General features: G+C 46.0%; 1 protein-coding gene across 2 annotated transcripts; it reads left to right on the top strand.

Annotated features, from left to right (window-relative positions):
* LOC139548859 (pre-mRNA-processing-splicing factor 8-like) lies at nucleotides 1–27177 on the top strand. Of its 2 annotated transcripts, XM_071358756.1 has the most exons (44): nucleotides 14–144; nucleotides 563–623; nucleotides 752–872; nucleotides 1089–1257; nucleotides 1545–1709; nucleotides 1911–2129; nucleotides 2446–2658; nucleotides 2785–2910; nucleotides 3042–3147; nucleotides 3552–3742; nucleotides 4032–4151; nucleotides 4333–4522; nucleotides 4927–5046; nucleotides 5428–5562; nucleotides 5762–5891; nucleotides 6172–6368; nucleotides 6706–6912; nucleotides 7277–7440; nucleotides 7613–7739; nucleotides 7978–8170; nucleotides 8379–8566; nucleotides 8829–9067; nucleotides 9257–9403; nucleotides 9585–9795; nucleotides 10106–10222; nucleotides 10412–10659; nucleotides 10964–11143; nucleotides 11429–11564; nucleotides 11775–11944; nucleotides 12499–12628; nucleotides 12725–12871; nucleotides 13146–13306; nucleotides 13553–13744; nucleotides 14008–14245; nucleotides 14478–14606; nucleotides 14985–15098; nucleotides 15356–15529; nucleotides 20863–21056; nucleotides 21319–21558; nucleotides 21902–22043; nucleotides 22332–22472; nucleotides 22736–22875; nucleotides 24825–25027; nucleotides 26379–27177. In XM_071358756.1, exons 3-44 carry the CDS (start codon nucleotides 764–766, stop codon nucleotides 26531–26533), a joined length of 7017 nt encoding a protein of 2338 aa, XP_071214857.1. In that variant the 5' UTR covers nucleotides 14–144; nucleotides 563–623; nucleotides 752–763; the 3' UTR covers nucleotides 26534–27177. The 2 variants fall into 2 exon arrangements, with proteins under 2 accessions (XP_071214856.1, XP_071214857.1); XM_071358755.1 differs by lacking the exon at nucleotides 563–623 and having other exon boundaries at nucleotides 1–144.
* Nucleotides 27178–27276: the final 99 nt, after the last annotated feature.

Below are 27276 nucleotides of genomic sequence, written 5' to 3'. Positions count from 1 at the left end.
CGTGCTTTGGGCAGGAGGAAGGCTAACCAACACAGTCGTGAAAAGCAGGGAAAAGTTCATATCATTTTTTACCGAGAGATGTTATAATCGTGTGCAAACCGAGGCTATTTTCAATACGAAGCAGTTGCCCTGGACGTGGAGGAGGTACGTTTTGCCAGGTCCTCTGGTTGTGCAATTGATCCGGTTAGGATTAGTAGACTAACGTTAGCACTTTCATTCTGGGCCTTCACAAAAAAAAAGTTGTTGCCCAACTAATAACTACTAGCCAACTAACGTTAGTTAGCTAAATCAAACCACGTATGATAGGTTAGAATTGTATTAATCGATTGGTCAACTAATTTGCCCACCTGTGCTTTTCCCCATTGTGTGTGCTAACGACACACTTGAATTTGTACGCGTGCTACAGCTAACGTTATAAAGCATCCGCTAATTAAGTTCGGTAGCCAGCGACCTAGCTAGCTTTCCAGACTTTGCACTGCTCAAGATTTCACCTACTAGTTAACATTATGAAATATTGACAAAATTACTCTCACCTTTGATTTAGTTTATTTATATTTACCAGAAAGCAGCAGCCATTGTAAACGTGTTGGCAAATCGAAACATTTCATGATGAATTGAGCACAGTAAGCTGATGCATTACTTGTTATTGACACTCATGGACTATGTTCGTTGTTGATGTACTACCTAACTAATAATACATGATTCTTGTTTGACCCTTTTTATTAATATTTTAAATTATAAATATTTCTAGTTGTGAGCCGCAATGGCAGCTGCATTCCCTTATAGAGGGGTACCTGGTGGAATGCCCCCAGGTATCCATCCCCCAGCCCAGGTTCCAGATTACATGTCTGAGGAAAAACTGCAAGAGAAAGGTGGGTTCAGCTCAAGGGGAACGTTTGATCAATGTGTTTTATCTAATGTACAGCTACTGGACTGGCCTCATGTGTCTGTCATCTACCAAAAACCATAACATTTCATTGCCCCTTTGCCAATGATTTCCATGGGGTTGTTATTCAATTCATGAAATAGAAAATTCCATTGCATGAAATTATAATTCAACCATTATTGTTATTTTCACAATACAACAGCCAGAAAATGGCAGCAGTTGCAGGCGAAGCGCTACTCTGAGAAGAGGAAGTTTGGGTTTGTTGACGCCCAGAAGGAAGACATGCCACCTGAGCATGTCCGTAAGATCATCAGGGACCACGGTGACATGACCAACAGGAAGTTCCGTCACGACAAGAGGGTCTACCTGGGGTATGAAGAAACTTCTCAGTGTCTCTATGGAACTCTGGTGATTTGGAGAAGAATTGGGAAAATGTTGTGTATCCAGGGGTGAAAGTACGGCGGTACGGCGTCCCTGCAAAATAAATAGTGGTGGTATGCCGTACCGGTAAAACATGAACCTATCACAATAATTAAAACAATTGTAGTTTGCTAACCATGCCCCCCCTCCCTTTCCTCTTTTCACCCATCTCCCAACACTCACACCTCTTCCTCACTGTCTCCTCTTCCCTTCCTTCTTTGTGCGGTCTTCTCCACAGAGCCCTGAAGTACATGCCCCACGCGGTGCTGAAGCTACTGGAGAACATGCCCATGCCTTGGGAGCAGATCAGAGACGTGCCTGTTCTATACCACATCACCGGAGCCATTTCCTTTGTCAACGAGATCCCCTGGGTCATAGAGCCTGTCTACATCGCCCAGTGGGGGTGAGACGGGCTAATATTCTGTAAAAGCTATTTTTTATTTCTGTTTTTGTATATTTTTAAAGTGAAGGAACAATTGAGGTCTGTTTTTGGATTGAAGCATGCCTAGTTTCCATAAAGTACTCTATGAATTGTTAGAAACTAGAGTTAGCCATAGATGCCTCAAACCACCTAGATGATCCTTGTTCTCTCTTCTCTCCATAGCGCCATGTGGATCATGATGCGTCGTGAGAAAAGGGACCGTCGTCACTTCAAGCGTATGCGTTTCCCTCCCTTTGATGATGAGGAACCTCCGCTGGACTACGCTGATAACATCCTGGACGTGGAGCCGCTGGAGGCCATCCAGATGGAGCTGGATGCAGAAGAGGACTCCTCCGTGGCGGAGTGGCTCTACGAACACCAGCCCCTTAAGGACACCAACAAGTGAGTCACAGCAAAACCTGTTTTGATTTTTCTCTGGACAGTCCTGATGCAGAAAGGACACCTGCACACAGAGTTTTGCTTTATTTTCAAATGAGCAGGGTTTATACTATTGCCTGGTGGTCATCAGAACATTATCACAGCGTACCAAAGACCTGAAACCTATTAATGTAAGCCACAATATTTAAACACAAGTCTTGGTTGGTTTAGCACAAGTTCTGGGTAAGTTGAAATCAAGACAAAACGTGACTGGAATGGATATCAATTTTATTCTAGTCCTTGTATGAACCTGCCTTCCTCTTCTTCCCTCCAACTCCAGGTATGTGAACGGGACCACGTACAGGCGTTGGCAGTTCACCCTGCCCATGATGTCCACGCTGTACCGTCTGGCCAACCAGCTGCTGACTGACCTGGTGGACTACAACTATTTCTACCTGTTTGACCTGAAGGCCTTCTTCACCTCCAAGGCTCTCAACATGGCCATCCCTGGGGGACCCAAGTTTGAACCCCTAGTTAGGGACATCAACCTCCAGTAAGAGCCTGGGTCTTTAGGCTGTTACCCCTTAGTGGTAACAGCCTAGTACTGTCTACCATGTGGTGGCTTTTGGGCATTACACTGTTGAAGTATATGTTCCTGAACTCTCTTCTCCCATCTCAGAGATGAAGACTGGAACGAGTTCAACGACATCAACAAGATTATCATCAGACAGCCAATCAGGACGGAGTACAAGATTGCCTTCCCATACCTGTACAACAACCTTCCCCACCACGTTCACCTCACCTGGTGAGAAAGATGCCCTCTACTGTCTATCTCATACAGGCCCCAGAACAACCTCCCAGACTCCAGAAATGGAAACCTATTGATATGCACACATTTGGGTGATACGCCACCAATGCTAACTAGTGTTTCTGTAGGTACCACACTCCCAACGTGGTTTTCATCAAGACTGAGGATCCTGATTTGCCAGCGTTCTACTTTGACCCCCTGATCAACCCCATCTCCCACAGACACTCAGTCAAGGTATGTGTTATTTTTTGTGTACTGTACGCAATGCACTGCAGTCAAATTGCCCTTCGGGGACAAAGTTCTCTTGAATTTTAGTGAACCCTGCCCCAGCAGCGCCTTTTAACTCTGTCTGGGGAACAAACAAAAAAGTCTCAAATTATATCTACCTAGCTACTAGCCCTCCTACAAAGGCAAGAAAACCAATGCAAGTGCGTAACGACCGAAGGAGAATTGAATGGTGGGTTACTGGTTGAGCTGAACCTGTGCTGCAGTTAGTCCATCAGCATTCAAACACTTATTTTGAGTATGGGAGAGTCAACTAATAGTGGATACCTCTATTGCAGTGTGTGTGCTCCTGTTGCTGTCCCCTCACTCGCTCTTTCCTCCCAACTTCTTTCACAATACTCACACCCCTACAGAGTCAGGAGCCTCTGCCAGAGGATGACGAGGAGTTTGAGCTTCCAGAGTACGTGGAGCCCTTCCTGAAGGAGACGCCCCTCTACACAGACAACACAGCCAATGGAATCGCTCTGCTCTGGGCGCCACGCCCCTTCAATCTGCGATCTGGGAGGACCAGGCGGGCCATCGACATCCCACTCATCAAGAACTGGTGAGGATACACTCAAAGAACATTATTTGGTAATGTTGATGTAGTATGGGAATTGTTATTGCTGTATAAAGGTATTTATTGCCTTTTTTTAATTAGGTAAGTTATTGGAAACATTTCTCTAATACAATAAAACTAAGTAACTTGTCCTACATAGACCTGTAATGACTGAGGATGACTGCTATATCTGTCAACTCTTGTCTGTTGATATTGTAAACCTAATAAAGATAGCATATTAATACTAAATTAAAATCTAATTAGTGAGTGTCTGCCTGACTGCCTCCCCTATCAGGTATCGTGAGCACTGCCCGGCCGGCCAGCCAGTGAAGGTGCGTGTGTCTTACCAGAAACTGCTCAAGTACTACGTACTCAACGCTCTCAAACACAGACCACCCAAGGCCCAGAAGAAGAGGTAAGCATCAATGATGATTCTCAAGTAATTCTCAAATTACCATACGAACCATGAATTTCGGCAATGTTTGTTCGTTGGTGTTTCATACGGAAAAATAACTGAAATGTACTATTTGCAGCACCATTTTGGGGGAACAAATGTACAACAGAACCTGACCAGCCTCCTCTGTCCTCCCCTACAGGTACTTGTTCCGTTCCTTCAAAGCCACCAAGTTCTTCCAGTCGACTAAGCTGGACTGGGTGGAGGTGGGCCTGCAGGTGTGCAGACAGGGCTACAACATGCTCAACCTGCTCATCCACCGCAAGAACCTCAACTACCTGCACCTGGATTACAACTTCAACCTCAAGCCTGTCAAGACCCTCACCACAAAGGTAACCAGTCAAACTAGATGCCAGCTGATGTAAAAAAATGCAAGACAGAGCAAAGTAGACCCAAGTCTGGTCCAAAAACAACCCCTTGCCTCGGCTTACCGTGGCCCTTCTTACTTAGTTGTTGCATAACTAAATCCTAATCTGTAGTAGCTCAATATCAGGGGGTGCTTGTGTCATGCTACATTACAAGCATGTTTTATCTAACCTGCACTGAGTTAACAGTTTAGGGGTTTTCGGGGCCACGTTCAGTAGGCAAACTTTGTGGAACGTTGCAGATAGAACTATGATATATAGAACGAACATGCCTCTTTGACAAGTAGAATAAGGAATCATGTCAGTTCTATATAAAAGAGTTCCACAATGTTGTACCATGTTGAATGCGCCCGTGGTGTCTGTCCCTTCAGGAACGTAAGAAGTCCAGGTTCGGGAATGCCTTCCACCTGTGCAGAGAGGTGCTGCGTCTCAGCAAGCTGGTGGTGGACAGTCATGTACAGTACAGACTGGGCAATGTGGATGCTTTCCAGGTCAGTAACACACATTTGAATCACATTAAAGCTCCAATAAAATATTTTTATGGGGTTTAAATAGCATGATTTGATTTTGGCTCACAATTGGAAGCGTTAAGTTCATGATTTAAGTATCCCTATATTTCTGTTATTACGGGGCTATCACTCAGTTGTTAGTGCGCCTGCGCAGCAGTCTCGTTGTTGATGAACCTGGCCTGAGTGCAATGGCAACCATGTGTGCTAATACAGTTTAGTAAACGTTGTTAAACTGGAACCTTGTCGTTGTGTCATTTTGAGTTACCAGGAAGTACCTGTTTTTATCAAATGAGTCAAACCTATTTCAATTTAAAGTATTTCCTAATATGTATTGTTTCTCCCTTCTTCCTCCTTGGTCTGTAGTTGTCAGACGGGCTGCAGTACATCTTTGCCCACGTGGGCCAGCTGACTGGCATGTACCGCTACAAGTACAAGCTGATGAGACAGATCCGCATGTGCAAGGACCTCAAGCACCTCATCTACTACCGCTTCAACACTGTGAGTACTGAGTATACACACAGAGACAGATCTATGTAAATGCACACAAACATTACCTTTATTGCAGATTTAGTAAAGGAAACGTCTGAAGACACCACTAAGTAACACATCTGCTCTATAATATTTTGGTGGTTATTCTGGAACAGAACTGAAGCCTGAGTTTGTTGTTGAAGGTGTTCGTTTTACTGTGTGTTCTCAGGGTCCGGTGGGTAAGGGTCCAGGCTGTGGGTTCTGGGCCCCAGGATGGAGGGTATGGCTGTTCTTCATGAGGGGCATCACCCCCCTGCTAGAGAGATGGCTCGGCAACCTGCTGGCCAGGCAGTTCGAAGGTAAGGCCTTTTAACTTGTCATGTTAGAATTGTTTGTGTGAAATTAATCATTATCAACTGATGCGGTATGGCCCATCAATGAACTACTTGTTTGCCAAGTTGCTTTTGTGCCCTTGAGCAATTGTAAATATTTAGATGTGTCTGTGTGAAGGGTTATGAAAAGGGAGGACTGTGATGATATGAAAACCGTGATGAATTAACTATGGATCATTGATTTACTCACATGAGAATGGTGTTCTCAATCAGTCTATCAACCAATCATGAATGTCCCCTTCAACAGGTCGTCACTCCAAGGGCGTGGCGAAGACTGTGACGAAGCAGCGCGTGGAGTCCCACTTTGACCTGGAGCTGCGTGCGGCCGTGATGCACGACATCCTGGACATGATGCCTGAGGGCATCAAGCAGAACAAGGCCAGAACCATCCTGCAGCACCTCTCTGAGTCGTGGCGCTGCTGGAAGGCCAACATTCCCTGGAAGGTATGGTGACATAGAGGGGATGTACAGGGGTGAGGAGGCAGCATATAGAGGGAATGGAATGTTGGGTCTTCATTCCAGGGGTGTGTGTGCTTGGTTTGACTGCTGAAAAGGTAGGGGCAGTTCAGGGAATGCTTCAGGGAATGCAGAGTAGATGATTGCTTTAAGAATATTTATTGGTGACATGTTAAAGAATTATAATCTTTCGTCAAACGCAGTTGTCTTCAGCAATAATGATTTTGTAAGCAATAAAAGCAGTTTGATTCCCTGGAAGGTACTTCATTTACACCTATCCAATATTGACAGCTTTTGACCTGTCTAATCTGTGTCCTCCCTCCAGGTCCCAGGCCTGCCCACCCCCATCGAGAACATGATCCTACGGTATGTGAAGGCCAAAGCTGATTGGTGGACCAACACGGCCCACTATAACCGCGAGCGAATCAGGCGCGGCGCCACCGTGGACAAGACGGTGTGCAAGAAGAACCTGGGCAGACTGACCCGTCTGTACCTGAAGGCTGAGCAGGAGAGGCAGCACAACTACCTGAAGGTAATACAACACACACTATGGTCCTCATTTATGGGAAAGAAGGCACTAGGTAGCCTTCTGCATAGCTGATGCAACCATGGAAGTAAAACACAGTTTTATCTCTATGGTGCAACTACCTACTCTGCTGTGAGAAGTGTAGACAATTCAGATATGCAACAGCAAACCAGCAGAGTTAACAGGGCCACCAGTCTCTCAAGAACAGGCTGAGTCGGTAGTATAATACTCTGACACTTGTTCGTGTCTCTTTCTATAATTATAAGGTATAGTTATTGTTTGTTTAAAAACTGGTAACTTGGTTCCTATGACTTCATATTGCCATATCCATTTAGAGCAGGGTGTATAATATGTAATCTGTGTCTCCCAGGATGGTCCATACATCACAGCAGAGGAGGCTGTGGCCATCTACACCACCACAGTCCACTGGCTGGAGAGCAGACGCTTCTCCCCCATCCCCTTCCCCCCGCTGTCCTACAAACACGACACCAAGCTGCTCATCCTGGCCCTGGAGAGGCTCAAAGAGGCCTACAGGTAACACACACAAACTCCCTGTAGCCTCCTGTTAGGGAACATGTACTGTAATGCTAAATGTTACCTTGGATAGCTTATTGGGTAATGAGATGCCTGTAGATTCTTTCTGCTGAGGTATGTTATGTATTTGATCTTGCAGTGACTTGACCGTGTGGTTGTTGTCTCTTTCCAGTGTGAAGTCCAGGCTGAACCAGTCCCAGAGAGAGGAGTTGGGGCTGATAGAACAGGCTTATGACAACCCTCACGAGGCCCTGTCCAGAATCAAACGTCACCTGCTCACACAGAGAGCCTTCAAGGAGGTTAGTCCCAGGACAAACTCTATATACACACTGAGCTTTTTGCCTCATGATCGGTTTATTAGCAACTTAAGTTACTCTGAAAACACAAGTTAACCTCTAGGTTCCCCCCATTTTTGTACAACGAGATGGAGATTATTTGAACTTTCAGTTGACGAAGACAACTATATCAATACCCAAATCTATCTCTGTTCTATGAACTTAACAATCACTTATTCCTCTCTCCCCTCCTTCTCTCTAGGTGGGCATAGAGTTCATGGACCTGTACAGCCACCTGGTGCCTGTGTATGACGTGGAACCCCTGGAGAAGATCACAGATGCCTACCTGGACCAGTACCTGTGGTATGAGGCTGACAAACGACGTCTCTTCCCCCCCTGGATCAAACCAGCTGACACAGAGCCTCCTCCACTCCTCGTCTACAAGTGGTGCCAAGGTGAGGACTAGGTTTGGTAGACAACGTTGCTTTCAAAAGTCCCAAAATGTTGAGTGTTGCTTATAGTAGTTGTATATGTGTATTCACAAAGCCAATGCTGCCAATGCATATTGTATAATAGGAAAACGTATCTACAACCACTTCAATTGTTTCTGTTCGACGCTTTCATTATATATCCATTAATGCTGGCCAAAAACACTGTTGCCAGGCATCAACAACCTGCAGGATGTGTGGGAGACGATGGAGGGAGAATGTAACGTGATGCTGGAGTCTCGCTATGAGAAGATGTATGAGAAAATAGATCTGACGCTGCTCAACAGACTGCTGCGTCTCATCGTGGACCACAACATCGCTGACTACATGACCGCCAAGAACAACGTGGTCATCAACTACAAGGTGAGAACACCTTGCCATCTTGAGGAGGGGTTTGTTGTGCAGGGTTTAGATCAATTACATTTCAGTCAAGTCATGAAGTAAATTGAGATTCCAATTTTCCTCATTCAAAAGCAATGAGGAAGATATTGTATTTGCATTGTGAATATCTTTTTGTTGTTGAACGATGGCATTGTTCGATTTCATACCTTGTACTTCACCCTACTAACTGTTTAGTTGCGTATATATAGACCCAGCGTCATATCCTTCCTCTCTCCCATCCCAGGACATGAACCACACCAACTCGTACGGTATCATCCGTGGTCTGCAGTTTGCCTCGTTCATCGTGCAGTACTACGGCCTGGTCATGGACCTGTTGGTGCTGGGCCTCCACCGGGCCAGTGAGATGGCCGGACCCCCTCAGATGCCCAACGACTTCCTGTCCTTCCAGGATACAGCCACAGAGAGCGCCCACCCCATCCGCCTCTACTGCAGATACATTGACCGCATACACATCTTTTTCAGGTACACAAATTAGACCACACCTTAGATAGGTGGTAGTACTCCTTAACTGACTCTACATCAAATACCTGAGTAGGAGCAGAAGACATGCACACAAAGTTTTACTTGGTGCAGACTAACTGCTTAGACTTCTCCATGTAGGTATCTGTAGAAGCTCAGTGGTTGACATGTCCTCCTTCTTTCTCTTTCCAGATTCTCAGCTGATGAGGCCAGGGACCTGATCCAGAGGTACCTGACGGAGCACCCTGACCCCAACAACGAGAACATTGTGGGCTACAACAACAAGAAGTGCTGGCCCAGAGACGCCAGGATGAGACTGATGAAGCACGACGTCAACCTGTGAGTCGTCCCCCCCGTTGCTAGTTCTTTAAGATGGAGTTTATATGGAACCATAGTGGAGTAGCTGAGAAAATAATGCAGTCCTTGTGTGAGATGTACTGACGTGAGACCTGCCTGCATGTGTTATTTTCCCTGCGACACTTGTGAAATAATAGTGGTCCCTCCCTGTCTAACCGTCCAGGGGTCGTGCTGTGTTCTGGGACATTAAGAACCGCCTGCCTCGCTCTGTGACCACGGTCCAATGGGAGAACAGCTTTGTGTCCGTCTACAGCAAAGACAACCCTAACCTGCTCTTCAACATGTGTGGCTTCGAGTGCCGCATCCTGCCCAAGTGTCGCACCAGCTACGAGGAGTTCACCCACAAGGACGGCGTCTGGAACCTGCAGAACGAGGTGAGAGGACTGAGGAAGGGTGATGTTACTTGGTTTCTATGCACACCAGTTGACCCTGTCCTGCGTCTCCATGGCGATAGAGGGGAACAGTGGCATGCTAAACACTCATGACAGCCACCACCAGATACAGTCAGACCTTCATCACCGTGGCTGACTGGAACTGATACACTGCTACACTTTTGTCCCTTGTACTAAGGTTTTATGAATCGCTTGAACACTATTTTTGGGGAAACTATCTCTTTAACTGTAGGATAAATGCAGTGAGAAGGCTGTGCTTACTGTGTCCATCTGTGTGTCCATCTGTATGTAGGTGACCAAAGAGCGTACGGCCCAGTGTTTCCTGCGTGTGGATGATGAGTCCATGCAGCGGTTCCACAACAGAGTCCGACAGATCCTCATGGCCTCAGGATCCACCACCTTCACCAAGGTAACTCCTTTACAAAACACCACTGTTCCTTTCTTCACTGAGATTGTTTTTCTCACATTTAAATATAATTGTGTATAGAAGTATACCAACTAAAGAAATTTATTTTATTTAATCATTAGTTGGGTTCATAAATGTAGTCTAGAGTTATGAGAACTGTACTAATGTTGAAATAATTGAATCTCCCCTCAGATTGTGAACAAGTGGAACACGGCTCTGATAGGTCTGATGACGTACTTCCGCGAGGCGGTGGTCAACACCCAGGAGCTGCTGGACCTGCTGGTGAAGTGTGAGAACAAGATCCAGACCCGTATCAAGATTGGCCTCAACTCCAAGATGCCCAGTCGCTTCCCCCCTGTCGTTTTCTACACCCCCAAGGAGCTGGGAGGGCTGGGCATGCTGTCCATGGGACACGTCCTCATCCCACAGTCGGATCTGAGGTAAGCGCAAAACGCAGAATATGTAGAAGCTAAGATTTGTCTAGACCGGGCCATAGAAGTTCCTGTATGAGGTTAACAAAGTCAACTTGCTGCAAGCTTTGATAACCTTGAATTGATAGAAATGTAAGCCTCTGAGCTGGATAACGATATAACCTTTCTAGTTAACTAATGAAGATAGACCTGGCTACATTACTGCCTCCTTGAAATGTCACTATTACAGATTGATACATGTTTTAAATTACAAGTTAGATGGAAGATTTTCTTCCTGCCACTAACCCTTCTTGTCCTGCCCCCCCTCCCTCAGGTGGTCGAAGCAGACTGACGTTGGCATCACTCATTTCCGGTCCGGTATGAGCCACGAGGAGGACCAGCTGATTCCTAACCTGTACCGTTACATCCAGCCCTGGGAGAGTGAGTTCATCGACTCCCAGAGAGTCTGGGCAGAGTACGCCCTGAAGAGACAGGAGGCTATCGCACAGAACAGGTACTGAACACCTACACAGGCAAGACAGTTGCCCTATCTCAACCCCTTGCCCCCATGTAGGCTGGATTTAAGCTCCACTCGGCGTACTTAATCACACATTGCACGGGTGGCTCCACATGGAGATTTTGGTGCATGCCAGAATGTGTAACTCAGCATTTGAGGTTTTTCTAAGGAGAACACTTGGCGGGGTGTAAACCCAGATTTAGCTGCATAGTCTGTAACCAGATGGTCAAATGGTTCAGAGGCTTAGGACTACGAGAGTTGATGATGTGTTGTCCCTGTCAGGCGTCTGACCCTGGAGGACTTGGAGGACTCTTGGGACAGAGGTATCCCCCGTATCAACACCCTGTTCCAGAAGGACAGACACACGCTGGCCTACGACAAGGGCTGGAGGGTCCGCACTGACTTCAAACAGTACCAGGTAAGATACGGACCAGTGGGTACTGCAGATCATTTTTTTAATGAGCTCTAACGAAAGATGGACTTGGACATTTACAAATAAATTACAAGTACATTTCAATTCTGGTAAATGCCTAAAGCATTTGTCCAAACATTAATGATATGCTCTTTCTAATAGTCTCCTAGGTTGTGAAGCAGAACATTAACTCTAGTCTGTCTGATTGTCCTGTAGGTTCTGAAGCAGAACCCGTTCTGGTGGACCCACCAGCGGCACGACGGGAAGTTGTGGAACCTCAACAACTACAGGACAGACATGATCCAGGCTCTGGGAGGGGTGGAGGGCATCCTGGAACACACGCTCTTCAAAGGAACGTACTTCCCCACCTGGGAGGGTCTCTTCTGGTCAGTACCACACACTCATTCACTATATGACTTAATTGTTATTGTTGCGTGTGTGCGCGTACATACACTACCGGTCAAAAGTTTAGACTTGCTCACATTGTATATAGACTTATTTTTTTTCACTGTATCATTGACTATATGTTTGTTTTACTCCATGTGTAACTATGTGTTGTTGTATGTGTCGAACTGCTTTGCTTTATCTTGGCCAGGTCGCAATTGTAAATGAGAACGTGTTCTCAATTTGCCTACCTGGTTAAATAAATAAATACAATAAATAAAATAGACACACCCACTCATTCCAGGGTTTCTACCTTGTAGAATAATAGTGAAGACCTCAAACCTATGAAATAACACATGTGCAATCATGTAGTAACCCCCAAAAAATGTAATCTAAGTTTCTTCAAAGTAGCCACCGCTTTGCACACTTTTTTCAAACATTTCCAAAATATTTGTGGTATGCATGCTCAAAGACACAGTATAACATCAGTAATGTAGATGTGAGGTATGGGGTTTTTACCTCGCTAACCTCCAGCCTGATCTCCACTTCACCACAGGGAGAAGGCCAGTGGCTTTGAGGAGTCCATGAAATGGAAGAAGCTGACCAACGCACAGAGATCTGGTCTGAACCAGATCCCCAACCGTCGCTTCACCCTCTGGTGGTCTCCCACCATCAACAGGGCCAACGTGAGTACCCGATTACACGCACACGGATGCATTTCCCAGATGTTGTTTTGCTACTCTTGACACTCACAATTAGGCTCCGTACTCTGTCCTCTCTAGGTGTACGTGGGTTTCCAGGTGCAGCTGGATCTGACCGGGATCTTCATGCACGGAAAGATCCCCACTCTGAAGATCTCCCTCATCCAGATCTTCAGGGCTCACTTGTGGCAGAAGATCCACGAGAGTGTCGTCATGGATCTCTGTCAGGCACGTTACTAGGAGCTTATATCTCAGCTTGATGTATTTGGTTCAATCAGGGATCACAGAACGTCTGATGACTCTGAGACATAAGTGTAGACTCCAATGATACGTTTTGTTTATCTTTGCCTTCACTGCCTTTCCGGGCAGCAAAAACCAAATGTCACTGCATTTTTTTTAAAGGACATTCTCTACCAACATCACAAAACAGCGAGGTTAAAAAGTCAATTTTGATTGTATAAAAACTTTCCCAGAAAAGAATGAATTCCCTCTGTGTATGTAGGTGTTTGACCAGGAGCTGGATGCCCTGGAGATTGAGACAGTGCAGAAGGAAACCATTCACCCCAGGAAGTCCTACAAGATGAACTCTTCCTGCGCCGACATACTACTCTTCGCCTCCTACAAGTGGAACGTCTCACGCCCCTCGCTGCTCGCTGACTCAAAGTACGACACTACAGTCTTTTAAACTTTGTATCAGGTTAACACTGAAGCCTTTTCTTAGTTTGTTGGATATGAACGATGTTTCGCAGGTTTTCTTTTTTAATATGCCCTCTCAAAATGGAAGCGGCTTCCAAACTTCGATGATCTAATAGATCCAAGTTTGACAAGAAGCCAAGTTCTTCTTGCAATTTATAAAGACCTTATTTCTTTCTTAGTACAAATTAATCCTTGACCTCTCTCCCTCTTCAGGGACGTGATGGACAGCACCACCACCCAGAAGTACTGGATCGACATACAGCTTCGCTGGGGAGACTACGACTCTCACGACATCGAGCGCTACGCCAGAGCCAAGTTCCTGGACTACACCACCGACAACATGAGCATCTACCCCTCCCCCACCGGGGTGCTCATCGCCATCGACCTGGCCTACAACCTCCACAGGTTAGCATAGCTCGCTAACATTTCTGCTAATGTCTGCATGATAAGTAATGGAGAAATGTTCTAGCCTGTTGACATGAGTGCTAGCATTTCCACTAATGTCCACATGATAAGTGATGAAGTTTTGTTAGCGTAGGTAATAGTCTTGTATGTTTGTCAACCGTTGCCCTCTCAACTCAAGGTGGTTATTGAACACGTGTTTGTTTATGTCTGTTACATAACATATTAACTCATCATCCACCCTCTTTTCTCTCTCCTTCCTCCAGTGGGTACGGTAACTGGTTTCCGGGAGGCAAGCCTCTTATCCAGCAGGCCATGGCTAAGATCATGAAGGCCAACCCTGCTCTGTACGTCCTGAGGGAGCGCATCCGTAAGGGTCTGCAGCTCTACTCCTCAGAGCCCACTGAGCCCTACCTGTCCTCCCAGAACTACGGAGAGCTCTTCTCCAATCAGATCATCTGGTTTGTGGACGACACTAACGTCTACCGTGTCACCATCCACAAGGTGAGTGAGGAGTCAGACATTCTGAGATTTGTGTCAATGTTCTAGAGATTCTAATTATATGGGTTGGATTCTGTCTGGCACAACAGTGTACCTCAAGAATAGCTTTTTATGCAGAGTGAAACATTTTCAGACAATTAAACATTTGTGAAAAGATCTACTGTTAGATAGCTAGTCTCGGCGTTCAGCATCCTCTGTCTTCAGTCATGTAAATACTCCCGCTCTGTCCTTGCAGACGTTTGAGGGTAACTTGACCACCAAGCCCATCAATGGAGCCATCTTCATCTTCAACCCCAGGACAGGTCAGCTCTTCCTCAAGATCATCCATACCTCTGTGTGGGCCGGACAGAAACGTCTGGGACAGGTACATCTTCAAATGAAAAAGACCTGTCACTCTCTTTAGCAATGCACAGGGCAATAAGACTCTGGAATGGAGCAAAACAAATATGCATGGAAGACTAGTTATGCTCATTGGGGTCTAAGGCACTACATCTCAGTGCTAGAGGTGTTACTACAGACCCTGGTTCAATTCACAACCGGCCGTGACTGGGAGTCCCATAGGGTGGCACACAATTGGCCCAGCGTCGTTAGGGTTTGGCCGGGGTAGGCCGTCATTGTAAATAAGAATTTGTTCTTAACTGACTTGCCTAGTTAAATAAACAATCTAATAAATAAAATGTCCTCACCTTGTTCCCTTCCATCTTTCTTTCCTTTCCTTCCTCTGTTCCCTCTCCCTTTATAGCTGGCTAAGTGGAAGACAGCTGAGGAGGTGGCTGCTCTTATTCGTTCCCTACCTGTGGAGGAGCAGCCCAAACAGATCATTGTCACCAGGAAGGGCATGCTGGATCCCCTTGAGGTGAGACCCCATAACTCAATCACATCGATTGCTTGATTGTGCTTCACACACCACCTCATTGATATAGACATGGCATTAATCTGCCCAATTTACACATCAGTAGAGGTGAAGGAAAGGACTCAGTTGAACTTGACTGAGATTATAAATATTAACTATTGCGATGATCAGTGATATGTTTTGATACGATTTGACATTATTAATATTGACAGATTTGAGATGACCAATGTGAAAAAAATTGTATCCCTTCCTCCTCCCAGGTGCACTTGCTGGACTTCCCCAACATCGTGATCAAGGGCTCTGAGCTGCAGCTGCCCTTCCAGGCCTGTCTGAAGGTGGAGAAGTTTGGAGACCTAATCCTGAAGGCCACCGAGCCTCAGATGGTTCTCTTCAACCTGTACGACGACTGGCTCAAGACCATCTCCTCCTACACCGTGAGTCTACTTTCTACTCTTTTTGTATTAAACTCAGCAAAAAAAGAAACATCCCTTTTTCAGGACCCTGTCTGTCAAAGATAATTCGTAAATATCCAAATAACTTCACAGATTTTAATTGTAAAGGGTTTAAACACTGTTTCCCATGTTTGTTCAATGAACAAGCAAACAATTAACGAACACACACCTATGGAACGGTCGTTAAGACACTAACAGCTTAGACGGTAGGCAATTAAGGTCACAGTTATGAAAACTTAGGACACTAAAGAGGCTTTTCTACTGACTGAAAAACACCAAAAGAATGATGCCCAGGGTCCCTGCTCATCGGCGTGAACATGCCTTAGGCATGCTGCAAGGAGGCATGAGGACTGCAGATGTGGCAAGGGCAATAAATTCAAATCAAATCAAATTTTATTAGTCACATACACATGGTTAGCAGATGTTAATGCGAGTGTAGCGAAATGCTTGTGCTTCTAGTTCCGACAATGCAGTAATAACCAACAAGTAATCTAACCTAACAATTCCACAACTACTACCTTATACACACACACAAGTGTAAAGGGATAAAGAATATGTACATAAAGATATATGAATGAGTGGTGGTACAGAACGGCATGGCAAGATGCAGTAGATGGTATAGAGTACGGTATATACATATGAGATGAGTACTGTAGGGTATGTAAACATAAAGTGGCATAGTTTAAAGTGGCTAGTGGTACATGTATTACATAAAGATGGCAAGATGCAGTAGATGATATAGAGTACAGTATATACATATGAGATGGGTAATGTAGGGTATGTAAACATTATATTAAGTGGCATTGTTTAAAGTGGCTAGTGGTACATTTTTACATAATTTCCATCAATTCCCATTTTTAAAGTGGCTGGAGTTGAGTCAGTATGTTGGCAGCGGCCGCTAAATGTTAGTGGTGGCTGTTTAACAGTCTGATGGCCTTGAGATAGAAGCTGTTTTTCAGTCTCTCGGTCCCTGCTTTGATGCACCTGTACTGACCTCGCCTTCTGGATGATAGCGGGGTGAACAGGCAGTGGCTTGGGTGGTTGTTGTCCTTGATGATCTTTATGGCCTTCCTGTGACATCGGGTGGTGTAGGTGTCCTGGAGGGCAGGTAGTTTGCCCCCGGTGATGCGTTCTGCAGACCTCACTACCCTCTGGAGAGCCTTACGGTTGTGGGCGGAGCAGTTGCCGTACCAGGCGGTGATACAGCCCGACAGGATGCTCTCGATTGTGCATCTGTAGAAGTTTGTGAGTGCTTTTGGTGACAAGCCGAATTTCTTCAGCCTCCTGAGGTTGAAGAGGCGCTGCTGCGCCTTCTTCACAACGCTGTCTGTGTGGGTGGACCAATTCAGTTTGTCCGTGATGTGTACACCGAGGAACTTAAAACTTTCCACCTTCTCCACTACTGACCCGTCAATGTGGATAGGGGGGTGCTCCCTCTGCTGTTTCCTGAAGTCCACAATCATCTCCTTTGTTTTGTTGACGTTGAGTGTGAGGTTATTTTCCTGACACCACACTCCGAGGGCCCTCACCTCCTCCCTGTAGGCCGTCTCGTCGTTGTTGGTAATCAAGCCTACCACTGTAGTGTCATCCGCAAACTTGATGATTGAGTTGGAGGCGTGCATGGCCACGCAGTCGTGGGTGAACGGAGTACAGGAGAGGGCTCAGAACGCACCCTTGTGGGGCCCCAGTGTTGAGGATCAGCGGGGTGGAGATGTTGTTACCTACCCTCACCACCTGGGGGCGGCCCGTCAGGAAGTCCAGGACCCAGTTGCACAGGGCGGGGTCGAGACCCAGGGTCTCGAGCTTGATGACGAGTTTGGAGGGTACTATGGTGTTAAATGCTGAGCTGTAATCGATGAACAGCATTCTCACATGGGTATTCCTCTTGTCCAGATGGGTTAGGGCAGTGTGCAGTGTGGTTGCGATTGCGTCGTCTGTGGACCTATTGGGTCGGTAAGCAAATTGGAGTGGGTCTAGGGTGTCCGGTAGGGTGGAGGTGATATGGTCCTTGACTAGTCTCTCAAAGCACTTCATGATGACGGAAGTGAGTGCTACGGGGCGGTAGTCGTTTAGCTCAGTTACCTTAGCTTTCTTGGGAACAGGAACAATGGTGGCCCTCTTGAAGCATGTGGGAACAGCAGACTGGCATAAGGATTGATTGAATATGTCCGTAAACACACCAGCCAGCTGGTCTGCGCATGCTCTGAGGACGCGGCTGGGAATGCCGTCTGGGCCTGCAGCCTTGCGAGGGTTAACACGTTTAAATGTTTTACTCACCTCGGCTGCAGTGAAGGAGAGCCCGCAGGTTTTGGTAGGGGGCCGTGTCAGTGGCACTGTATTGTCCTCAAAGCGGGCAAAAAAGTTGTTTAGCCTGTCTGGGAGCAAGACATCCTGGTCCGCGACGGGGCTGGTTTTCTTTTTGTAATCCGTGATTGACTGTAGACCCTGCCACATACCTCATGTGTCTGAGCTGTTGAATTGCGACTCGATTTTGTCTCTGTACTGGGACTTAGCCTGTTTGATTGCCTTGCGGAGAGAATAGCTACACTGTTTGTATTCGGTCATGCTTCCGGTCACCTTGCCCTGGTTAAAAGCAGTGGTTCGCGCTTTCAGTTTCACGCGAATGCTGCCGTCAATCCACGGTTTCTGGTTTGGGAATGTTTTAATCGTTGCTGTGGGTACGACATCGTCAATGCACTTCCTAATGAACTCGCTCACCGAATCAGCATATTCGTCAATATTGTTGTTGGACGCAATGCGGAACATATTCCAATCCGCGTGATCGAAGCAGTCTTGAAGCGTGGATTCAGATTGGACGGACCAGCGTTGAACAGACCTGAGCGCGGGAGCTTGTTGTTTTAGTTTCTGTTTGTAGGCTGGAATCAACAAAATGGAGTCGTGGTCAGCTTTTCCGAAAGGGGGGCGGGGGAGGGCCTTATATGCGTCGCGGAAATTAGTATAACAATGATCTAGGGTTTTTCCAGCCCTGGTAGCACAATCGATATGCTGATAGAATTTATGGAGTTTTGTTTTTAGATTAGCCTTGTTAAAATCCCCAGCTACGATGAATGCAGCCTCAGGGTGTGTGGTTTCCAGTTTACAAAGAGTCAGATAAAGTTCGTTCAGGGCCATCGATGTGTCTGCTTGGGGGGGAATATATACGGCTGTGATTATGATTGAAGAGAATTCCCTTGGTAGATAATGCGGTCGACATTTGATTGTGAGGAGTTCTAGATCAGGTGAACAGAATGACTTGAGTTCCTGTGTGTTGTTATGATGATCACACCACGTCTCGTTAATCATAAGGCATACCCCCCCGCCCCTCTTCTTACCAGAAAGATGTTTGTTTCTGTCGGCGCGATGCATGAAGAAACCAGCTGGTTGCACCGACTCCGTTAGCGCCTCTTGAGTTAGCCATGTTTCCGTGAAGCAGAGCACGTTGCAATCCCTGATGTCTCTCTGGAATGCTACCCGTGCTCGGATTTCATCAACCTTATTGTCAAGAGACTGGACATTGGCGAGTAGTATGCTAGGGAGTGGAGCGCGATGTGCCCGTCTCCGAAGCCTGACCACGAGACCGCCTCGTTTGCCCCTTTTACGGCGTCGCACAGGGTCGCCGGCTGGGATCAGATCCATTGTATTGGGTGGAAGGCAAAACACTGGATCCGTTTCGGGAAAGTCATATTCCTGGTAGGAACGATGATGAGTTGACGTTAATCGTATATTCAGTAGTTCCTCCCGACTGTATGTAATGAAACCTAAGATTACCTGGGGTACCGATGTAAGAAATAACACATAAAAAAACAAAATACTGCATATTTTCCAAGGAACGCGAAGCGAGGCGGCCATCTCTTTTTCGGCGCCGGAAGTATTCAGTGAGATGACATTGAAATTGCAATGTACGTACTGTGAGACGTCTAAGACAGAGCTACAGGGAGACAGGACGGACAGCTGATCGTCCTCGCAGGGGAAGACCACGTGTAACAACAGCTGCACAGGATCGATACATCCGAACATCACACCTGCGGGACAGGTACAGGATGGCAACAACTGCCCGAGTTACACAAGGCATGCACAATCCCTCCATCAGTGCTCAGACTGTCCGCAATAGGCTGAGAGAGGCTGGACTGAGGGCTTTTAGGCCTGTTGTAAGGCAGGTCCTCACCAGACCACCGGCAACAACATCGCCTATGGGCACGAACCCACTGTCGCTGGACAAGACAGGACTGGCAAAAAGTGCTCTTCACTGACGAGTCGCGGTTTTGTCTCACCAGGGGTGATGGTCGGATTCGCGTTTATCGTAGAAGGAATGAGCGTTCCACCGAAGCCTGTACTCTGGCGTGGGATCGATTTGGAGGTGGAGGGTCCGTCATGGTCTGGGGCGGTGTGTCACAGCATCATCGGACTGAGCTTGTTGTCATTGCAGGCAATCTCAACGCTGTGAGTTACAGGGAAGACATCCTCCTCCCTCATGTGGTACCCTTCCTGCAGGCTCATCCTGACATGACCCTCCTGCATGACAATGCCACCAGCCATACTGCTCGTTCTATGCGTGATTTCCTGCAAGACAGGAATGTCAATGTTCTGCCATGGCCAGCAAAGAGCCCGGATCTCAATCCCATTGAGCATGTCTGGGATCGGAGGGTGAGGGCTAGGGCCATTCCCCCCCCAGAAATGTCCGGGAACTTGCAGGTGCCTTGGTGAAAGAGTGGGGTAACATCTCACAGAAAGAACTGGCAAATCTGGTGCAGGAGGTGATGCACTGCAGTACTTGAAGCTGGTGGCCACACCAGATACTGACTGTTACTTTTGATTTTTACCCCCACCTTTGTTCAGGGACACATTATTCCATTTATGTTAGTCACATGTCTGTGGAACTTGTTCAGTTTGTCTCATACAAATACACACGTTAAGTTTTCTGAAAATAAACGCAGTTGACAGTGAGATGACATTTAATTTTTTTGCTGAGTTTAGAATGAGACTTAAGCAAGATTGTGGTAGTATTGGTAGAATGACTGGCTCAAGGCACTCTCCTCCCAGACCGTGAGTGGCCGTTCACTTCCTGTGACCGATAATACTAGAATGAGACTAAAAACGATTTAACAGAGATTTCTACCAACTATAGCTGATAGGGGTCAATGTAAAAAATATATATATAATATATACATAAGAGCCAGCTTCTTGAAGAATGTTGATATTTATGGCATAATTGTCTAGTCCTGTTTCTCATTCTAGAAGCTCTTTTTATTGGGGGAGCTGTGTCTGTCATTCCCCTGTTTAACCAGTGTCTGTATGCCTCTGTTTCCTGCCTCTAGGCATTCTCACGTCTTATCCTGATCCTAAGGGCGCTCCATGTGAACAACGACCGTGCCAAGGTGATCCTGAAGCCTGATAAGACCACCATCACAGAGCCTCACCACATCTGGCCCACGCTGACCGACGAGGAGTGGATCAAGGTGGAGGTGCAGCTTAAAGACCTCATCCTGGCCGACTATGGAAAGAAGAACAAGTGAGTGGCTGTGGTGGCCTTCGTAAAGCTGTCATGAAGCTTCATAATGCTGTCATACGTATATTAACTTCCATTTTCCATTATGAGAGTTCACAACACCTCTCAAAGAAAAATCTCTAACAATCTCAATAAACTAATGCAAAAATGCGTAGGACTATTTTTGTGGAATCAAGTAGCATCTGGGATTCCCACTGCAAGCGAGCATGCATTTCATTCCCAAACTTCCCTCAACCATATCTGACTTCAACTCTGTCCTCCCCAGTGTCAACGTGGCGTCTCTGACCCAGTCTGAGATCCGTGACATCATCCTGGGCATGGAGATCTCTGCTCCGTCCCAGCAGCGCCAGCAGATCGCTGAGATCGAGAAGCAGACCAAGGAGCAGTCCCAGCTCACCGCCACGCAGACACGCACAGTCAACAAACACGGAGACGAGATCATCACCTCAACAACCTCCAACTACGAGACACAGACCTTCTCCTCCAAGACAGAATGGAGAGTCAGGTATGTAGGGGGAGACTATTTGGATTTTAAATGTAGATTTCCCTATATTTTTACAATAATATTAGTCATCTCATAGAATATGATTGTGACATTTGAATTAGGTTTATATATCCTTCCACTCACACATGGTGCTGACAAAGGAATGTAATAAACTTTCATGGAGCTTTATGATTGTTATATAATAGTTCTCAAAGCGGGAGTTGCAAAATCAAGGCCATAGCTTCAGAAGTCAATAGAGCGTTTTTAATGGCTCTTTGATAACTTGACCTTTTTTAAGAATTATTTTCTGTTTCTATTGTCTTGTCTGAAAGTCCTAACATGGCTCTTCCTCGTCCTCCTGCAGGGCCATCTCTGCTGCCAACCTGCACCTGAGGACCAACCACATCTACGTGTCGTCTGATGACATCAAGGAGACAGGCTACACCTACATCCTGCCCAAGAACGTCCTCAAGAAGTTCATCTGCATCTCAGACCTGCGAGCCCAGGTCAGTAGCCTACGGTCTATCCTGTTTGTATCACAGTAAACTTCTCCTAGTTGTCTCTGCTTGTGACCCTTGTGATAAAATGCCTACCATGATGCTAAAACAGTCAAATCACTCTACCTTCATATCTATCAACATCCCATTACTATTGTAATCCTCTTATATGAATAAAGTGCTCCTGGAACAGAACTATTTGGTCTTAGAATACCTTCAGTCATGTCTTGTATAGTTTTGTATATCTGTAAATCTGAATGCGTGTGTTGCTGACGTGTGCATCCCCTCTGTCTTCAGATTGCAGGTTACCTGTACGGCACCAGTCCCCCTGACAACCCCCAGGTGAAGGAGATCCGGTGTATCGTCATGGTACCCCAGTGGGGAACTCATCAGACCGTCCACCTACCCAATCAGCTGCCTGGTCACGAGTACCTCAAGGTACAGACTGAGGGGATAATGTACACACACTCGGACACACATGCATATAACACGATTTGATGCCATGTAATGCATGCGGTTTACTGGATCACGTCTCAGTATTTGGAAGTGATTAACCATGGACCATGACTCATTTTCCTTGTGTTTTTATGTATGCCGTAGCCTTTGAAATTGGAAGTGTTTCGTTCCTGATGAGGGCAGAACACACACCCCTCTCTACTTCCCGTGTCTCACCTCCTCTCTACCCTGTCTCCCCCCTACAGGAGATGGAGCCCCTGGGTTGGATCCACACCCAGCCCAACGAGTCTCCCCAGCTCTCCCCCCAGGACGTCACCAGCCACGCCAAGATCATGGCTGACAACCCCGCCTGGGACGGAGAAAAGACCATCATCATCACCTGCAGGTAGGCCAGATTCTTGTACTTGCTTTTTTCTTTACACTTACCAGCAGTGAGTTTGCATATACAGTTGAAGTCAAAGTTTACATACACTTAGATTGGAGTCATTAAAACTCGTTTTTCAACCACTCCACAAATTTCTTGTTAACAAACTATAGTTTTGGCAAGTCGGTTAGGACATCTACTTCGTGCATGACACAAGTAATTTTTCCAACAATTGTTTACAGACAGATTATTTCACTTATAATTCACTGTATCACAATTCCAGTGGGTCAGAAGTTTACATACACTAAGTTGACTGTGCCTTTAAACAGCTTGGAAAATCCCAGAAAAGGATGTCATAGCTTTAGAAGCTTCTGATAGGCTAATTGACATTTGAGTCAATTGGAGGTGTACCTGTGGATGTATTTCAAGGCCTACCTTCAAACTCAGTGCCTCTTTGCTTGACATCATTGGAAAATCAAAAGAAATCAGCCAAGACCTCAAAAAACAATTGTAGACCTCCACAAGTCTGGCTCATCCTTGGGAGCAATTTCCAAACGCCTGAAGGTACCACGTTCATCTGTACAAACAATAGTACGCAAGTATAAACACCATGTGATCACGCAGCCGTCATACCGCTCAGGAAGGAGACGCGTTCAGTCTCCTAGAGACGAACGTACTTTGGTGCGAAAAGTACAAATCAATCCCAGAACAACAGCAAAGGACCTTGTGAAGATGCTGAGGAAACGGGTACAAAAGTATCCATATCCACAGTAAAACAAGTCCAATATCGACATAACCTGAAAGGCCGCTCAGCAAGGAAGAAGCCACTGCTCCAAAACCGCCATAAAAAAGCCAGACTACGGTTTGCAACTGCACATGGGACAAAGATTGTACTTTTTGGAGAAATGTCCTCTGGTCTGATGAAAAAAAAATAGAACTGTTTGGCCATAATGTCCATCGTTATGTTTGGAGGAAAAAGGGGGACGTTTGCAAGCCGAAGAACACCATCCCAACCGTGAAGCTTGGCGGGGGCAGCATCATGTTGTGGGGGTGCTTTGCTGCAGGAGGGACTGGTGCACTTCACAAAATAGATGGCATCATGAGGCAGGAAACGATGTGGATATATTGAAGCAACATCTCAAGACATCCGTCAGGAAGTTAAAGCTTGGTCACCAATGGGTCTTCCAAATGGACAATGACCCTAAGCATACTTCCAGAATTGTGGCAAAGTGGCTTAAGGACAACAAAGTCAAGGTATTGGAGTGGCCATCACAAAGCCCTGACCTCAATCCTATAGAAAATGTGTGGGCAGAACTGAAAAAGCGTGTGCGAGCAAGGAGGCCTACAAACCTGACTCAGTTACACCAGCTCTGTCAGGAGGAATGGGCCAAAATTCACCCAACTTATTGTGGGAAGCTTGTGGAAGGCTACCCGAAACGTTTGACCCAAGTTAAACAATTTAAAGGCAATGCTACTAAATACTAATTGAGTGTATGTAAACTTCTGACCCACTGGGGATGTGATGAAAGAAATAAAGGCTGAAATAAATCATTCTCTCTACCATTATTCTGACATTTCAAATTCTTAAAATAGTGGTGATCCTAACAGACGGAATTTTTACTAGGATTAAATGTAATGAATTGTGAAACTGAGTTTAAATGTATTTGGCTAAGGTGTATGTAAACTTCCGACTTCAACTGTAGCAGCTAATTTGAAAAAGGTTTTACTTCATGATGGAGGGCATTGTATGTTGGTTGGTGTGACCGTCTGGGTTTGAATCCAGGCAGTCTACTCATCACTAGACTGGGTTAGCCTGTTGTTAAGGCCTTCGGGACTTCCGCAAGGTTATTCATCACACAAGTCTAGTTCACTGTCCCAACCACATTTGTAAACATTGATCAAGTCCACATATACATGCATCTCTTCTTCTTAACATTCTAGTTGCATCATGTATATTTATTCATTTCCAGTTTCACTCCTGGCTCATGCACTCTGACGGCCTACAAGCTGACTCCCAGTGGGTACGAGTGGGGCAGACAAAACACAGACAAGGGCAACAACCCCAAGGGCTACCTGCCCTCCCACTATGAGAGGGTTCAGATGCTTCTGTCTGACCGCTTCCTGGGCTTCTTCATGGTGCCTGGACAGGTTTCCTGGAACTACAACTTCATGGGTGAGTAGTGCATAGAGCACGGGATTCTCTGCTAAGCCCACACTGCTTGGAGGGTGGATTTCGCAGACACATTAAAACCTATTCCCAGACTAAAACTTGTGCTAAATAGAGAATCTTGTTTAATGGCTAACCTCTTATCAGTGTCTTCAAATCTTAGTGTATTTGAAACCATTAAATTCAACATCAGTGAAATAGCATATTAGGAAAATGAAGCATTTTTACAACCAGTGTGTAGTGTGTTTGTCAACATATACTACATGGCCAGAAGTATGTGGACACCTGCTCATCTTACATCTTATTCCAAAATCATGGGCATTAATATGGAGTTGGTCCCCCCCTTTGCTGCCATAACAATCTCCACTCTTCTGGGAAGGCTTTCCACTAAATGTTGCAACATTACTTCGGGAACTTGCTTCAATTCAGCCACAAGCATTAGCGAGGTCGGGCACTGATGTTGGGCGATTAGGCCTGGCTCGCAGTCTGCGTTCTGTATGGACCTCGCTTGATGCACGGGGGCATTGTCATGCTGAAACAAGGGCCTACCACAAAGTTGGAAGCACAGAATCATCTAGAATGTTATTATGCTGTAGTGTTAAGATTCCCCTTCAGTGGAGCTAAGGGGCCTAGCGCGAACCATGAAAAAGGGCCACAGACCATTATTCCTACTCCACCAAACTTTACAGTTGGCACTATGCATTGGGGCAGGTAGCGTTCTCCAGATTCGTCTGTCAGACTGCTAGATGGTAAAGTGGGATTCAGTACTCCAGAGAAAGCTTTTCCACTACTCCAGAGTCCAATGGCAGCGAGCTTTACGCCACTCCAGCCGATGCTTGGCATTGCGCATGGTGATCTTAGGCTTGTGTGTGGCTGATCGGCCATGGAAACCCATTTCATGAAGCTCCCGACGAACAGTTATTGTGCTGACGTTGCTTCCAGAGGCAGTTTGGAACTCGGTAGTGAGTGTTGCAACTGAGGACAGATGATTTTTACGTGCTTCAACACTTGACGGTCCCCTTCTGTGAGTTTGACTTCGCTGCTGAGCCGTTGTTGCTATTAGATGTTTCCTCTTCACAATAACAGCACTTGCAGGTGACCAGGGCAACTCAAGCAGGGCAAATATTTGACGAACTGGCATCCTATGACGGTGCCACGTTGAAAGTCACTGAGCTCTTCAGTACAGGCCATTCTACTGCCAATGTTTGTCTGTGTAGATTGCATGACTATTTGCTCGATTTTATGCACCTGTCAGCAACTGCTGTGGCTGAAAAATAGCCAAATCCACTCATTTGAATGGTTGTCCACATACACTACATTACCAAAAGTATCTCAATTATACATCCTCCTCTTTCAGGTGTCCGCCACGACCCCAACATGAAGTATGACCTGCAGCTGTCCAATCCCAAGGAGTTCTACCACGAGGTCCATCGCCCCTCTCACTTCCTCAACTTCGCCTCCCTGCAGGAGGGAGAGATCTACAACGCAGACAGAGAGGACATGTACGGTTGAGACTGGCGCTCTGCTCAGAGGATTACCTCTCTATTGTAGATATTCTATGACATGGACATCCTTATGCGGCCCTGTCTAGTACAGTCAGACAATTTGGCCCAGCCAGTCGTGAAGTTATGAATATAACTACTGCTCCCTGAAGGAGGGGAAACGAGGTACAGCTATGGCGATCTCCATAACTGTGATGGACCAAGTGTACCAACTGATAGGGATGGCCTGAAGATGTTGGAATTTGTATGTATGTAAGCCTAGGACCACCTTTTTTAGGACACAATGTCAAGTTTGAGGGGTTTTCTGCTAAATTGTTTGAATTGGTTGCCCTCCCATCAGATCTCTCCAATAAGGCTTCAGAATGTGAATTCTATTGCATTTCATTTATGGCTTTCCTTTTGACACATTGCTGCAAATGTGTACTGTTATTTGTGTCTCATCAGTTTAGTAGTTGATATAGCTGTAAAATGCATTTATGGCATTTCTTTAAATTGGTAGTTAATCATTAATACTCTTTTCTCCCATTGGAACTGTAATGGAATTGATATGTCCTGTGTTTTTTACGCTAGCATTCTGTTACCTATTTGCTATGTTGTGCATTCATTGTGGACGCTGTAGTTTGGGTTTAAATAAAGATTGACATTTTATAAGTATTTACCCTTGTTTGGTTGTCTCAGTTTCTGTGTGTGAGTGCAGTGATCATGTATTTTGTGAATAGCACTGTCTTATAGCAAGGACACACCCGAGATACT

This window comes from Salvelinus alpinus, chromosome 22 (assembly GCF_045679555.1).
Source record: "Salvelinus alpinus chromosome 22, SLU_Salpinus.1, whole genome shotgun sequence".
In the NCBI taxonomy this organism is placed as follows: Eukaryota; Metazoa; Chordata; class Actinopteri; order Salmoniformes; family Salmonidae; genus Salvelinus; species Salvelinus alpinus.
The sequence above is the reverse complement of the archived record's forward strand: the minus strand, read 5'-3'. Positions and strand labels throughout refer to the sequence as shown.